Source organism: Rhea americana, unplaced genomic scaffold (genome assembly GCF_003343005.1).
Source record: "Rhea americana isolate MKP2758 unplaced genomic scaffold, rheAme1 scaffold_6, whole genome shotgun sequence".
Classification (NCBI taxonomy): Eukaryota; Metazoa; Chordata; class Aves; order Rheiformes; family Rheidae; genus Rhea; species Rhea americana.
In genome coordinates this window covers 3,010,301-3,026,841 of record NW_028186756.1, presented here as the reverse complement: position 1 = coordinate 3,026,841, position 16,541 = coordinate 3,010,301, and the positions used below count along the sequence as shown (strand labels likewise).

General features: G+C 33.6%; 1 protein-coding gene across 2 annotated transcripts in view; it reads left to right on the top strand.

Moving 5' to 3' along the window:
• Positions 1–16,243, top strand: part of XIAP (X-linked inhibitor of apoptosis) — a 22,506-nt gene extending 6,263 nt beyond the window's left edge. Inside the window, exons 1-7 of one of the 2 annotated variants that reach the window (XM_085319809.1) lie at positions 2,553–2,620; positions 5,272–6,178; positions 7,734–7,833; positions 9,715–9,793; positions 10,428–10,461; positions 11,764–11,964; positions 13,394–16,243. In XM_085319809.1, the coding sequence (XP_085175935.1) occupies positions 5,305–6,178; positions 7,734–7,833; positions 9,715–9,793; positions 10,428–10,461; positions 11,764–11,964; positions 13,394–13,587 (1,482 nt within the window). In that variant the 5' untranslated portion in view covers positions 2,553–2,620; positions 5,272–5,304 and the 3' untranslated portion in view covers positions 13,588–16,243. Of the gene's footprint in view, positions 1–2,552; positions 2,621–5,271; positions 6,179–7,733; positions 7,834–9,714; positions 9,794–10,427; positions 10,462–11,763; positions 11,965–13,393 lie in introns of those variants that run through there. The other variant, XM_085319808.1, reaches the window with a different exon arrangement.
• The last annotated feature ends 298 nt before the right edge of the window (positions 16,244–16,541 follow it).

Here is a 16,541-nt window from a genome sequence, read left to right as displayed (position 1 = left end):
GACTTTCGGTGAAAGAATCCAGAAAAGTGCTATAGGACATAAGCTTGATGCTGCAGCATAAGTATAAATTGGAATATTGCCTGATAGAGAGCATCAAACGGTCTAGGCTTTACTCAAGATAGAGTATTTGTTCAAATTGTTTTAGCAATAAGATACTATTTAGCTTATGGAAAATAATGACTTACTGTAAGCAACAGTATGAAGGTTTCAGTAAAATTCAAACCTGGTGCATATGAACATATTTTATTTTGTCCCTTGCTAATCAGCATACCAYGCAGAGGACAATACTATTCTTGAAAAACATGCAACTGATAAGAAATAGTGTGAGACTGAGCTCCCATAGTCTGATTTATGGATTAGGAATAGCTGAATTAAGTCTTTCCTTTACTTTTAAGGTGAAAGTGAATGGAACTTCCACGTGTTCCATTTATTATGCAACTATTCAAATTTTTCAGTTTATAAAAACATAAAATGTATAGGAAGCTAGCATAAAGGTAAAACAAAAAAGAACTTTTTGACTTTGATATATTTATTGCCTTATCAAACTTTTTTCCTCAGAATGGAATATTTTAAAGATGAGTTGTGATAATGCTGCGCTTTAAAAAGTGGTACTTAAAGTGGAACAAACAGGTAGCATTTATGAGAAATATAGGCATAATTAGTTCTATCCCTCTAATCTGTTTATTTTTTAATTTTGTATCATGCTCATCATCTGTGTATGAGATAGAGGTCACCAAATGATATCTAAGAATAAAGAAACAGAAACCAAGAGGAGACCTCTGTGTCTCCAGTGAATTCTTGAGATCTGTTAGACTTGAACCTTAATTTGTTTTTACTTCTTCACTTCTTTCGCAAAGGACAGGCAGGGCAAATTACAGAGAATGACAGAGTAGATCATCTGTGATTTGCATCAGTTGTTTTGTATGCCGCAGACGAAAAGAGAGGTATTATTCTGCACTATTTTGACGCCCATTACTGGTATGTGTTTTAAACTGGTAAGCTATATAAAGCAAAAAAAAAAAAAAAAAAAAAGAAAAAAAAAACTTTGGCAGCTGCATTTACTCAAACAGAAGTGCTTACTCTTGAGACACTTAAAAACAAAAAAAAAGAAACAAAGGGGAAAAAATAAAAAAAGCTTTACTCTAAAGTCATTTGAAAACCAGTGTGCCTCAATTTGGCTATGAGTTCTGTTCTCAGTCCTTCTTCCCCTCAACACCTGCATTAATATTGATTAATCTTTTTGTAAAGTCAACACAGCTATTACAGTTATTACATTTGCTTATGTAATACCGGACTTAGCACTGCAGCAAGGACAAGATCTTTTTAAAGTTCAGAAGGGGAGGTGGTGGGGAAAGTACTGTGCATTGCAGGATCACTACATCCTTTGCCAAAATGACACGGGTAATTAAAGCAGTAAGCAGGTTGAGAAAATATGATGTTTAGGAACCAGTATGTTTACTTTATGCAATCATGGATGTAAGACTACAGTTCTGAGTATCAGTTTTAATTATTTTTGTAAGTCATTTTGAGAGTAATGTAATATTTACATTTTTTGTTTTAGTTTTTATTTAAAGAGCTTAGCAAATTAAAAAATAGCTTTTGAATAAGGTATGTTGACTGACTTACAAATCTGACTTGGATGACTGTGCCCTTTGAAAAGGGCAAAATCAGTAATTACATGTAGCAATATGAAAACTGTTACAACACATATTCATATATGGAAATTCAACATTTTTATAATACAAATTTAAAAGCTTATGTTTATTTCTTTTTAAAATCTTGTTTTAAATCCTCTAGCACTGTTTCCATGAAGATCTTAAATGACCTTTGGAGATTATCTTCATTACTACTACACTGCATTCATAAAATAACTTGTTTTACTCAAATAGCCTTAACTGCACACTAATTTTCTTTTTTGCAAGCCCAAAATGTTTTCCACTAAAATACTAACAAAGCTTACTTTGCTTCTTTCAAAGTTCAGAAATTCCTTTTCAACATATGTTAAATGTATAATATACTGATGGCCAGTTTTTGTTTTGTTTTATATATCTTGCCAATACAAAACACATACCAGTAATGAGCATAAGTAGCAGTGAGCTGTAGTGTGGTGTGGTTTTGTTTCATTGAAATGAAGCTCCACCAATAACAAGTTATTTAGATATTGATTTAAATATTTTTTCTCGGATGAAGGGATCACACTGCAGTGCTTCTGCAACTGGAACTGCTTCCAGGGATACGAAATTTTCTGATGAACAGTCTCAAGATCAGATGCTAGCTTTACTTACAGACTTGGGCCATCCTGCAAGTTCTCCATACTCTTGCAAATACATCACTGGTAGTTTGGGGGTGATTGAAGGAAGAGAAAAATCCTTTGACCACGGAACGGGATGATTTGGCATGTCATATATTTGTATGGTACAGCTAAAAGAGGAGTCAGCCTTCCAAATTCTTGTCATTTTTGTTGTGGCATAATGGCAGGTTTGTTTTGTTTTGCAGTTTAATGGCCAAAACAGTGGTTTTGTAAGGCGCTAAAAATGTTAGTATGTCCTTTGAGAGGAACTGAACTGTGATTTGCTTCCTGGCTGTGTTCTAAATCCAGAAGTCATCTATGGGAATAAAAGTAAGCAAAAGATACAAGATATCTGCTGGTTTTAGTGACATTTTTACTGGGAGTAAAGCAAAGCATATCTGTAAGTATTTTTAGGATTAGGATCTAGCATTTTAAAATTACAGTTATTAAAAAGTAAACTTGTGGGTTTTTTTTTTCTAAATATACTGTGGATTTCAGAGTATGTAGGACAAGAAATCAACTCTTGAAGTTTGAGTCTGACTTGTACCTGAAAAGGATTCTTCTATCTTGCTCTCTGTTCAGCTCTGCACCTGGGCAGCATTTGCTGAAACAAGGACAGAATTGGTTACGTGACCTTGTTTCTTTGAGCAAAAGGTGCTAGAAAGGAAAAACAACTGAATATAGCTGTTTAAATATTTAATTCCAGTTGCTAGGTCCTGTTGGGTCTCTCCAGAGTAACAAGGATCCTTCCCTGTTCAAGATTAAACTATTCAGTGGTGCATACCAGGGAACAGTTCTGATTTGCAATGCTACCTGTATCTCATTATGTTTGTTTCTCTTTCTGAGAAATGCAGGATTTTTTTTCTGTCAGTAAAGCATATTATTGATTAAAGTAATGCACCGAAAAATTTGTCTGAGGTGTATCTCTTGAGGGGAACGTCTTGCTGCAGTAGGCATATTAACAGTATCTTTTTCCTTTCTTGGGCACTGATTTTTATGACAGTTAATTTTAAGGACTGTATCACCTTGCCCAAAATATCTGAGCTCAGATATTCCTGGCAAGAACAGAAGAAGGCAATACAGATGACATGGCTGTAAAATACATCTTGTTCCTGCCACAAGAAACTAAGTTGGTGTGTTCACTTTCAGTCTGGATATATCTACGGTCCTGTGTTTTGGTTTGTTCCGTGGAAAATTTGTATCCTGGAAAATTGATATTTTTCTTCATGTTCTTTCCAGACTGCGGTTTTTAATAAAAGATTTTCTGTAGTATTAGGGCAATCTTGTGGTTTTACACTATGATATTTTTTTTGAGTGCTTTGTATTAGCAGTAATGCTTCTGATTGTGTCATATACGATATGGAACAGTTATATCAGAAATGAATGCAGTTTCTTTCTGTTGAATGAAACATCTTTGCAAATAATCTTTTCTTAGTTGTGTTTTCCAAGAACTGCTGAAGAGCTGATTTAGACAGCTAATTTAGTGAGAGARCTGATTTAGTGTTCTTGAGAATATTTCCTGAATTTTCCAGCTTTCCATGCTATTATTTCTGTAGCACTATTGCCACTACAAAATTTGTACCTGATGGCCTTCCCACAAAGGTGAGGAACAGAAATAGAGGTATTTCTGAATTCATGTAGAAAACYAAGACAGACACTTGGTTAAATTAATAAATACATCTTGTTCGTTCTTATATGCATTTCTTTTTGCTAACTGATGAATTTTTTGTTTTGTACTAGTGGATTTTATTTGGGTAGTTTCCTGTTAATTTAATTTACCACTTAATAAAGGAGTAAACTTGACATCTTTCAGCGGTAGCCTGCATTTTACAAGAGACCTAAGAAAAGTGAATACTAATATCACTACAGTTATCAGAACAAGAGATGAACTTTTACTGTGCTCTGACTTCATTTATCTTGGGATGAAGGTCCTGACTCTGTCAGTTTGTGGTTCTTGTACATGACCMGCGGGAGCCAAGCTGCTTTCTCTCATACTTATGAAAGCAGGGGGTCGTTTCAGTGCTTTGCAGCCTTCTGGCACAGGAGAGCAGGGCTAGGGGTATTCATCCTGGCAAAGTGTAGGCCATAACAGGAAAGTGGTGTGAGTGGTAGAGCTAATGACCTTCCTGCAGAAAGGAGTGAAGAAAAGGTGAGGTGGTGGCAGAGGCATGGGAACTGCTACTTCAGACAGCTTGCAGGCAGGGGACGGGATGTGCTGGGCATTAACACTAGTGCTGGTTAGTTGAAGCCGCTGATCTTAAAAGTAGAGCCCAATACCTTTGTAAAGTGCTACAGTGAATCATTTAATCAATTGAATCATTTAATCAGATGTTTTGCTAAAAGGAAAACTGAGGTATGTCTTTACAACATAAACATAAATCCAAAGTCCTTTTACTTTTTGATGATGATGTTGCCAGTTAATTCACTGATCTGCAGATGGACGTGGTGGGTCATGGTCTTAGTAAAGTAAAAAAAATAAAGATTCCAAACTGGGCTGTAAAGTCTTGCAAATGAGGTCTGGCTTACATCATATATTAAATGTATGGCTTACATCATATATTAAATTCAGTAACCTCATATTTTAGGTTTGGAAGCCTTTTTGTGGAGCTTTGCTCAGCCCTCTGTTAAATAATTTGTTAATTCCATTCTTGTAATATTTGTTAAGAAATAGAACATTTTTTTTAAGCTATAAATATAGAAACCTGTGTGTTTTCAGGTAAGTTCTTATTGGTGAGATTTTGTAATGTGTTTCTGGGGAAACTAGGTGATCTTCCTGCCTTTTTAAAATATGTTATATCTATATGTATATAATATATAAAATATTCTGTTTATTCTGGGGGTGGGGGGGAGAAGGGTGAGATAGATAAAAGGAGAAGACATCCTTTTAATATGTAAAGGATGACTAGTTTATTTTAGCCAGTTCCTAGGTGTATAATGGATTCTTTTGTATGTGGAAATTAAAAAGTATATGCTTTGTTTAGGGAATCTGAAAGGAGAGCCYGGCTTATGAAGAAATGACGTGTAACGGCCCAGAAAACTCGGAAGCTTCTGCCACTTCAGATGCTGGTTATGATCAGGAATGGGCACAGGAATGCTATCGACTAGGAACTTTCGTTAAATTTCCATTTGATTGTCCAGTTTCAGCATCAGCACTAGCACGAGCTGGCTTTGTTTATACTGGTGAAGGTGACAAAGTGAAGTGCTTCAGTTGTCATACAACTATTGAAGGATGGGAACATGGAGATTCTGCATCTGAAAGACACAAAAACCTTTCCCCAAATTGCAAATTTATTACTGAATCTACTTTTTTGGAAAATAATGTTCGTCCTGTTGTCCAGAACCGCCCAGATAGAACTGAAAATTGTTCCAGCCATTCAACCATCTCCTGTGCTCTAGATGACTCATCTGATGTCGAAGCTGATTACCTTTTGAGAACTAGGCAGGTTGTGGATATGTCAGATACTTTTTATCCTAAAAACCCTGCAATGTGCAGTGAAGAAGCTAGAKTAAAGTCTTTTCATAACTGGCCCCTCTACGGCCTGTTGACACCAAAGGAATTGGCAAACGCTGGACTTTATTATACAGGTGTTAGTGACCAAGTGGAATGTTTTTGTTGTGGTGGAAAACTGAAAAACTGGGAACCTAGTGATAGAGCTTGGTCGGAACACAAGAGGCATTTTCCCAAATGCTTTTTTGTCCTGGGCCGAGATGTTGGAAATGTTCCAAAGGAAGCTGTTTGTACTGAGTTTGAAAGAAGTGGTCTAAATGATGTGCAGTATCCGAGGAATCCATCTATGGCAGAATATGAAAGACGGATACAAACCTTTTTAGCTTGGAGATACCCCGTTAACAAGGAGCAACTTGCCAAAGCTGGGTTCTATAGCATAGGTAAGCCAGATCTGAAAACTGGTAGCATGTTTTACAAGACAAAATTTGTATGATATGTTTTCAGTAAGAATTTCTAATTCTAATATCAAAATACTTGCCAAAACCGAATGTTTAGGTAAGAGTTGAAATTCATTGTATGTACTTGTTTTGTAAACTACTTTTTTTACCTAAAGTTGTTTTTGTAATTTTTACTCTTATAAGATGACATACCTCTTATCAGATATTTTAATAGCAAAATATGAAGTTAGCCACAAATTATGTTCTAGCATTAAAACTKTAAAGTGTTTTCCTTGCCTGTTACAAAACCGTCTTAAGAGATCTTTCACAATGACAATTATTTGACTTAACATTAGAAAAATTAAAACGCTGTTGTRCAGATGTTGTGCTCAGGTCTAAGTAGAATATAGACTTGTGGTTCATCTACAGGCCTGTGAAAAAGGCAGTTTAGGTTGTATGTCATTTTAATTGCTTATTATATGTGTGCATTATCATAGCATGTTGACATGTAAAACAAGGAAATGCTGTTGTTACCTACTATAAAAACTTTAGGAAGAAAATGACTCTGGAGTGGGAGAGCTTTTAATCTTAGAAAGGTAGTGTATGACTTGGAATAAGACTTTACATCTTTGTACATTGGTTTCCCTACCTGGAGAAGGTGAGTAGTTCTGCATTAGACTTAATTGTGGGCTGCAGATAAAACTCTTTGAAATTCTTGACCAAAAGATGCTGTACAAGTGCAAGATATTACTATTTTTAGGTCACAAASAAAAGGGGATTATCCAGGATAATTTCTTGCGCTCATCTTAATTGTCTTTTCTCTTAGTAGCTTTCAGAACTCTGTAATCTGATTCCATTTGTTTTACTTGATGTACTGAATAAAACTGTTGATATATTCTTTTATCAGTGATATATGGGCAATATTTGTAGCCTTCCCTCATTTCAATAAACACAATATCTAAGSAGTTTCTGATGCAGTCTTTGATTGCAGTATGCACAGTGCCAGAACTAAGAGAATTCCATTTCTTCGAACATCATCTCAGTCAGTTACTGCCATGTGAAGCCCATTAATCTTAACAGTGAAATGGAGGACCAAAAAGGCATATAAACATCCCTTTGAATTCTGTTTCTATTAATAATTTCCACTCTTGCTTAACTGTAATTTAAATAGGAAACAGAAGACTGGTCATGAGGGCAAATAAAAGTTTTATCAATTACTATCAAAATGTGGTAGAATACTTAATGGCTCGTGTACCAATGGAATGTGCTATCTGATAATAAAATACTCCTAGCATTCTGTTTTTGCTATGTAATTATTGCTAAAATAGAATTCAGAAACATTTTATATGACTCTCTTTTTATACTTTTTAAGCATAAAGTTTTTCTGAATATTTGTTGCAGATATATTTATAATGTCCTCATTTAAAGCAGTTCTTTTGAGTTGTAATTGATGATTATTAAAATAAACGTTTTTTTCTTAGCAATGTATGCGTAACAATAATTCTTTTAACTAAAATTATACTAGAAGCATGTGACTTTATCTGGGGTATTTCCTCAGGTAATGCTGATCATGTTGTGTGCTTCCACTGTGGTGGAGGATTACAAGAGTGGAAGGAGAATGAAGACCCCTGGGATCAACATGCCAAATGGTTTCCTGGGTAATGTATTTTGACTATTTTCTTGTTGCATGTCTGAGTCTCATTTAGAGTACATATTAATGACAGAATAAACACATAAAGACTTCAGAAGGTTGATTATAGCTTAACGTTGTTTAGCTTTATGAAGAGAACTTTTTTTTTAGTTACTCTCATCCCTTCTCCACTCTCGTCTACCCTTCATTTTTGTCACATAGGCACCAAAAGAACAACGGTTATCTTTAGTGGTTACATCTTTCCTTCTCAGTAAGAAGGAAGCTTTTAGGAAAACTTTTGCATGAGGTCCTTATTTTTGTTATTACATCTGTTTCACCTTGCTGTAGCTCTGCTATTGCATGTATAAGCATTAATATGTCCTTTAATGATACATTGGCAGTCTCAGAAGAGAGCGTTAATTGATTATCGTCTTTTATAGGTAGGTGGGAGTTCTTCTAGTGTGCATGGGAAAGATATATAGATCTCAAATGGTTGAGGGCGCAACTAACTCAGAGGTGACAGAATTTTGAAAAGTTGCTAGGGAAATGTACCTTCTGAAATTCATGACCTATAAGTACATAGCCAATCATGATTGTGTTTAAAGCTTGTTTGTAGGAATTACTGAAGAGAAGATTTTATGTCTGGACCTACTGCCATCTCATCCAGCAGAATAATGATTTTTTTGTGAATACAGATCTGCCTTTGTCTCACTATCCAAGGAAGATACTGYAATCATTATTCTAATAGCTTGCCGAAGTTTTTATTTTACGTCAAGATACAAAATGACTAAACTTCTACCTTGGTTAAAGCAAATCTGAAGAAGCCAGTAGTGGTATTGAATTCAAAATGTGCTTTTAAATAATTTTAAAGGACTAAGGATTCTAGACCTAGAAGTAATTTTTAAGCAAGGTTGCTTGTTTTGTACTAAATTGATCTTGAGGAAGGAAAAAATAGTGTATGACTCTGCTTCTTACAGGTGGATTAAAAGCAGTCCAAGTGCAAAATCTTAGTTACTTGTATAAAAAGATGAGAAATCTCCCTCTTATGTGATAGTTGCCAAACTTGTCTTCTGTGATGAAAGATTCTCTGGAAGCTGGAAGTTAATATTTATGCATTAGCTGATCCTTGTTTTTTGTTTTTTTTAAATAGTGGTGCAGGCAGCTTTTAATGATCATTCTCTTCCAACTGAATGATACTCTTCCAAGTTTTTGGCTTGGTGTTGCGAATGGCTAAAAGATAAATTTTCTTGCCACATTTCACTCTTTTTAAAAAAATTTTTTTTAACTGCCAGATTTGATCGTTCCTTTCAAATCATTATCTACCTTGCATTGAGTTTATTTCTTTACACATTCACTTCAGTAGTCGTGTTTCAGAATCTTGTAGGATGCTGTGTATGTCCATGAACTGCTGAAGGTAAGCTAACTCCTGAAGCTGGTGAGTTGCTATCAAGAAATCATGGCATTCTCTTAATCTTGTTGTAGGGAAGAACTGTGCCCAGTAGTTGGAAAATAGCAAAAGAAAACGGTGACTCACTTGCTTACCATTGACTACTTTTCATTGATTACAAAAGGCTAAAGGAACCAACATTTTAAAATTAATGTTATTCTTTCATTGGAGTCTTTACTTTCATAAACCTATGGCACTAGATGTCATGGCCAACAACTATTTAGCTTTCTGTTTCACTAAAAATGTGAAAGAGATACTGCTGAAGTGATAAATTGTTTTTCACTTAAGGTGTTTACAGAAATGTTTAATCAACATGAATAATGTAATTTAAATATTTAGAGAAGATTTCAAAGCAAACGTCCTTTCTCATGTAGGAATTGTGTAGAACCTTTTAAAATCATGTAATCATTTTTTGTTTTCTGCTTATGCAGTTTTCTTATAACTAAATATTTTGCTTTATAGGTGCAGGTTTCTGAGAGAGGAAAAGGGACAAGAATTTATAAATAATGTTCACTTAAGAGATGGATGCAATGATTCCACAGTAAGTGCCTTACTTATCAACTAAATACTGTTTTTTGGGGAAAAAATAATCTAAATTACATGTAATTGTAGTCACTCTTCTTATCACCTGAATATCATACGTCATACAGTTTCTTTCATTGACAGGAAGCAGAAGACATGGAAATATGTTTCAGTTCTGTTATATAGGGGTTATAGATCTCACAGTCCTCCCTAGCTGGATTATGGGCAAGAGTTAGGGTACCTTGTATATGTTGCATAATGGTACCGAAGAAACGGTATTTTTTTGTAGCCTGGGAACCAAAGGCTTAGAATGGGCAGTTTTCTTATTTGAGTGTAATAGATAATATTTATTTCTTCTTGATAGTGAGAACATGCTAAAATTGTATACAGTCACTAAAAAATAAATCTGTTATTTTAATTTCTTCATTAGGCAAAGAATCATATACATATTATTTATAACTAAGATGGGTTAAAGAGAACTTACATAAAACAATATGAAAGATTAACAGAACAATGATCCCTTTTGAATCTGTTCTTAATACAGATTTTTTTTTACTGAAGTAACAGATCAAACAGTTATTTTTTGTCGTTGCAACTCTGTAGCTTTGCTTCTGTGCTTTCTAGAATTGTAATTTTATCTGTTTATTTTTTAGATAGAAGCTGCTGAATTGACAATACTTCCTAAAGGTATCCATTAAAAAAATCTATTTTGGACTATCCATATTTGCATGGATAGTAAAGGAATTGGTTAATTTCAAAGATAACCATTTTGCATTTTTAGATGAAGAGCAGCAGGTAAATTGAATGATACTCTTTCATTGCTTCGTTGCTTCTCATCAACTGCAATTTTATTTTTCTTAGGAGAATCCTAGTGTTACATGGTTAGATAAATACTATAAAGTAAAGCCTATAAACCATAAAAGAAGTACCTATAGAATGCATACTTACCTTTATAGCTAGTAAGCATTGAGTATTGAGTTAGTAGTGCTGTGGAATGAATATTGAAGAACACTGACATAAAATAGTGGTTACTGCTTTTTATGAGGGAGGAAGAGTTACTCTGTTAAATAGCGGTTAACTGAGAAAGCTCAAATAGCTTGTTTTGTGTGCCAGTACTACAGGTTCCTGCAACATTTCTCACAAATACRAAACAAGAAAACAACGAGACACTTAATGGGAAAGCAGAAGGACAACCAAGCAGCTTCGTAATAGGGAAGGATAGCTATTGCTAATGAAGGTGGTTACACAAAACCATTTTAGAAATTTCTCAAATAGTGCTTATGTATGAGAGAATTAGGATAAAAATTTTAGCTCTGTGAGCAATTCCATTAAGTAAAGAAGAAATCAGTTGGTTACGTGTAATCAAACAAGTGAGAAATAAGACATATGGCGGACAAACCTATTCAAAAAAACTCCATTGAAAAGAGGAAGGAGGAGGAGGCCAAACTGACTGAAAAACAGTTTCCCAAAGTAGTCCTGTGTATTATTGTGGAGAGGCTTGCTTCAGAAATCATCAAATGATTGGTTATTGTGCTGTGTTTTGGTTTTATAATTTCAGTTTATTTGTTCATCTCACCATATATATGAAAGTTTGGGCAGGGAGGTGGGAAYGAATTAGTGGAATTTAACAAATACTACGGTGTCTGTTATGCTTTGGGATTTTGGATACATTTTGATTAATATTCAGTTATGAATTTTGTAATAAATAAGGCAACTTTTTTTTTTAAGAAGTTATTGAAAATGTTAAATAGCTGATCTAGGAGGACTTCTATAAATAGATGAAGAGAGACTGGGAAAGATAGTATTGGAGGAATCTCGAATCTGCAGTTTTCTGCATTTTTACAATGTAGTTTTTACAACTAGCAAAATTCTCAAATCAGAAATGTAGTTTCCTTGGCTAAATACTGTAGAGGTGTCTTAGACTACAGTGAATACTGTCAGATACTCAAGTTGATTCTCATTAAATTGTTTTTTCCTTTCTTGTTTTAGATGGTCTCTTACAAAATCATTTGGTACAAAATGCCGTACACATGGGTTTCAGCTTGTCTGAGATCAGGAACATTATGGAAAAGAGAGTGCAGGTGTCTGGAGAAAATTATACGTCTGTTGAGGATCTAGTAGCAGACTTAATAAGTGCTCAGAAAGAAAATAAAATACAAGAAGAATCAAGTGAAAGCCCACTAGAGAAAGGTGAACTTCTTAAATTACAAATCCTATATGCATACTTTCATAACAGCTCTGCAGTGTATAAATACATCTATAGTTATTTTTCCACCTTCTGACTCAGTGCTTAATGTGAAGTTACAATATTGTATCGTAAAATTCAATAGTGTATCATTGGGTATAAAAAAATACTGAAAAGAAGTGTTAATATTTGAGCTTAGCATTACAAGTATTCTGTCTACTACAAAATAATAGAATAGTATTAATTCTACAAAACTGGTAACATTGAAGTAGTAGTCTAACATTCTTCTTGGAAAGGTAATATGTATTAAAAAGTCATAATTTTTGTGGCGATTGCATTTTGTTTAAAAGAAAACCTACCGATGTGGAACTCTGGTGGCACAGTAAAATAAGCTTAATAGCATGTTGTGAAATATTCAGTATGTGCCATTTGAAAATATGTAATACCTCTGCTAAGATTTTAAGTATAAAACTTTGTATTAGTTGTAATAGTAGGTAGAAGTATTTTCATGACCAGTAAGAAATAATGTGCTTCTAGGTGGTGTTTCTTCTCAACTTTTTGTATTCCAGCCACGCTAGGATATGCAAGTTGTGCTTAGAAATACATTGTGGTGCATATTATGCAAACAAAGATTTCTGATTCAGAAGAATTGTAGTTTGACACACATATGGGTGAATTCATAGGGAGGCAACAGACCATCTGTTTGCTGGGATAGACAGAGATCTTACCAGCCTACTCTTTCTAAGATGATTTTTAATGGACATTATGGGGAAAAATATTTTTGAAGAAGATAGATACTATTTTTGTGGATGTGGGGAGCTTTTCCTCAGTGGGAAGGGAAGCCTTTTGATGTTTGTTTTCAAATACACTATACTAGAATAATATAGAGCTAATGTAAAATCCAAAATTGGTTCTTTCCATATTACAATTTTTTAAACTCTTGAAGTATGACATTTTTAAAAGGGCATGGAAGGAAATTGCATGGAAGGTAATTCAGTGAGGAAATTAGCTGGAAGGGTGAAATACAAATTATTTAACCTGTATCAGTGAGCTTTTCTTTCATTTTCTGTACAAGTTTTGGGAAAGCTATTGGTGGGAAGTCTCTGAAAAGAATTGTTTCTGAGATACACATATCCTACATTCTATAGATATTTTAAACTCTTGCACATGCACATACATGTATGTATGTGTACACATACATGTATGTATATATATATATGTATATCGGTCTGGGAGGTGTAACAGKGTGCAAAACGGTGTACAGGGAATTCTAGGTTGCAGCTTAGTTTCCTGTTGTACTTTTCTCTTTCTTTTTAAAGGGATGACTTAAATCTTATGAAGAAAACCTAGTGCTTGTGTGGTGAAAAAAAAGAAATGCGATTATATGCTATGATAAAGCATGTTAACTCCTTTCTATGTGTTTATTTTCTTTAGATCTTAGTACTGAGGAGAAGCTGAGACGTTTACAGGAAGAAAAGCTTTGTAAAATCTGCATGGCTAAAGACATATCAGTAGTCCTTATTCCTTGTGGTCACCTAGTTGCTTGTAAGGATTGTGCTGAAGCAGTTGATAAATGCCCTCTATGTTGTACAAATATTATAAAAAGACAGAAAATTTTTATGTATTAGTCAAATATACAGTATTGAAAATGCAAATGTCTCCTGCTCTATTGCTTTAAATATGTGTAATGCAATAGCAGAAGGTTGGGTGTTCAGCAGTCTAGCACACATTTATGGAGCATCTCACTTTAGGGATAATGTAAACAAAAAAGCTTTAAGCAGCATCCTGAAATCTATGACTTGACAGTCAAAGCTGCTAGATTTGTTTTGTTTACAGTACCCATATTTAACTGCCTCCATATTTCTGCTTAGCTTATTGTGTTTTTACTTCAATTGAAGTTGTAACCTAAAATTACTGTATTCTCAGATCTTTTGTTTGTACGAGTGTTYACACTTGTGTTAATATACTACAAAAGCAGGAATTAAAATATTCTTTCATAAAATGGCATGGGAAAACTGAGTGTTCTGATTAAGAAGTAGCTATGCTGTACTGCTTGATTGACTTAACAAGTTTCAGAAAGCGTACTGAGTGAAAGGTAGTTTTTTTTCTTCTGCTATCTACTTAGAGGCTATGTTTCTGTTAATAGTCATTTCTGTTAATAGTCAGCTCTCGTTTACCAAAAATAGAATATGTTAACTTTTTTGTGGAGGCAAGGGTAAAAACATTTTAATGGGAGGAAATAAATTGCTTTAAAGTAGTATTTTTGCTGTTGTTCTGAATATTTAATGTGTGAATTTATTCTAGAGTTAAAATTCTTTCCGAATCACTAGGATGCTAGTTAAAATATCCTATTTGATGGAAATACGTCTTATCCCCTACTAGTCCAATGTTATTGAATAGTATTTTTCTATTAATTTTATTCTTGTCTCTTGCACACCTTAAGAGTTTTATTTCTGGACCATCAGTGAGAACTTTTGCTATGCTGATTTCTGTTGTTTTTCCAGACAAGGTTGCCCAAGTCTGAGATTTCCTAGATCTTTAATTAGATGTTTGTGCTACTACTGAAACATGTCTACCTTCATGTCATTTGTATTTATGCTGGTAAAATTCTATAACCAATCTCCAAATAATCATTAACAACCAGACTAAACAAACATAAGCAACGCACAAAGAAATAACTCTAGTTCTGATTTTCTTTTTTTTCTTTCTGAATTGACAAGTTCGCAACACTCATAATTAATAGACTCCCTTTAAACTACTCTAAAGCTTTTTTAAAAAACATAATTGCTTCCATATAGCTGTGACTAACAAAAGAAAGAAGCTTTAATTGATGGATGTCATCATGTTAATCAGAACAGTCATTCCTAAGTTCATTTTATGTGCTGCCTGTAAACATTAAAAATGTAGTTAACTCCAGGATGTAATCATGTGGCATTCCCTAGATTTTTCTGCTGTCAAGCTCTACATATATTTTAGCATTTTAAAAGTTACTTTCTTAATTGAATATTTGTATGTAAAAACTGTTAATAGAAGGTAAATATGTATCTTTTCTGTAAGTTCATTTCATGGACCTGATTTGGCAAAGTCCAAGTAATACAAAGATATATTTATGTGATTGTTCCTTCACTTATGTACAGAATTAGGCACTATGTAAAACTTGTATATGCTACTTGTAGAAATTCACCTACTTATTTACATGTATATAGTATCTGGGGTGTTACCTTCACAAAAATATTATGTATGATTGAAAAAGTTACATTATTTCTTTACCTTTGGGATATAATTCAGAGAATATGTGTAAACCAGCTGTTGAAACTTTCATCTTCTGTTTGTTACTGTTACTTTGCAAGTTTTTGGYTTGATTATATGATTTCTGTCTCCCCACTTAATTTGCTTGTTTAACCTGTACAAGTTGGTTTCAGTGAACTATTTTAACCTTTGGTTTTTCGCAGAAATCTTTGTGTATATGGAGTGAATGTTAATTTAACTCCATAAAGGAGAACTCAACAGAAGTGAAAGAGATTTTGTGTACATATTTCCCTTGATCAGGAAAAGAGCATCTCTCTCTCTCTCTCTCTCTTTTTTTTAATTATCCATAAACACCAAATTGTGTTTATTGGGTTTTTTCCTCATATGTGTAATATTTAGCATTTTCCTAATTCATTTTTTCTGCTAGTGGTTTGTGATGCTTTTTTTCTTATAAAAGAAGATTAAACTCTATCTCCATTAAAATMCTTTGCTTTATCTTTAGTGAACAGTTTGTTTTAGAAGACTTTCAGTTTGTTCTAGTCAGTCCAGCCTGTCAGTTTGCATTATTTAAATTAAAAAGTTAAGAATTATTTTAACTATTGTCATCTTAAAAGACTTAAAATACTTTATACTAGACTAATCCTGCATTCTCCAATTTAAATTTATCATATTTTTGTATTTAAGTACAGCTGGTTTATGATCACTCTGCTGGATTATGTGACTGCTTTATTTGGTGGAGGTACTACTAATACATGTTCTTTGTATGTAAAAATTTTATCTTGGATACACACTGAATAATATATTAATTAATAATACTTTATACAGAATATAGTTTTTCACATGATAGAATCTTGAAATGCAATATACAGAAACTCTATCTATTTTTTTAATATTTGCTGTGATTTTATGAACATTCATACAACTGACATGATGCTGTTGTGCAGTTGCAAATGTTTATAATAAAGTGTAATCCATTTGTTCCTTGAGTAACACATTTGATTCTCACATTAAATAAAATATGTTTCTGTTACTTTTTGATCTTGTAATTCTACTGTTACTAATTTTAAATGAATGCTAGTAAGTAAAATAAACATATTTTAAGTTGAGAAGAAACAAAATCTATGGTCTGTATGAACTAAAATTCTGCTTATATTAATTTTGCTAGATTTTGTAATATATTAGATAGAATTTGGTTCTAAGGATTAGCTGATGACTAGAATTTGATAAGTAATTCAGCACTCTTATTTTTTCCGGAGGAGGGGAGCAGGCGCAGCAGTATCCTATTCTGATAAGAAAAGTTTCTATTTTTACCTTTCTCTACCTTTGCAAAAAT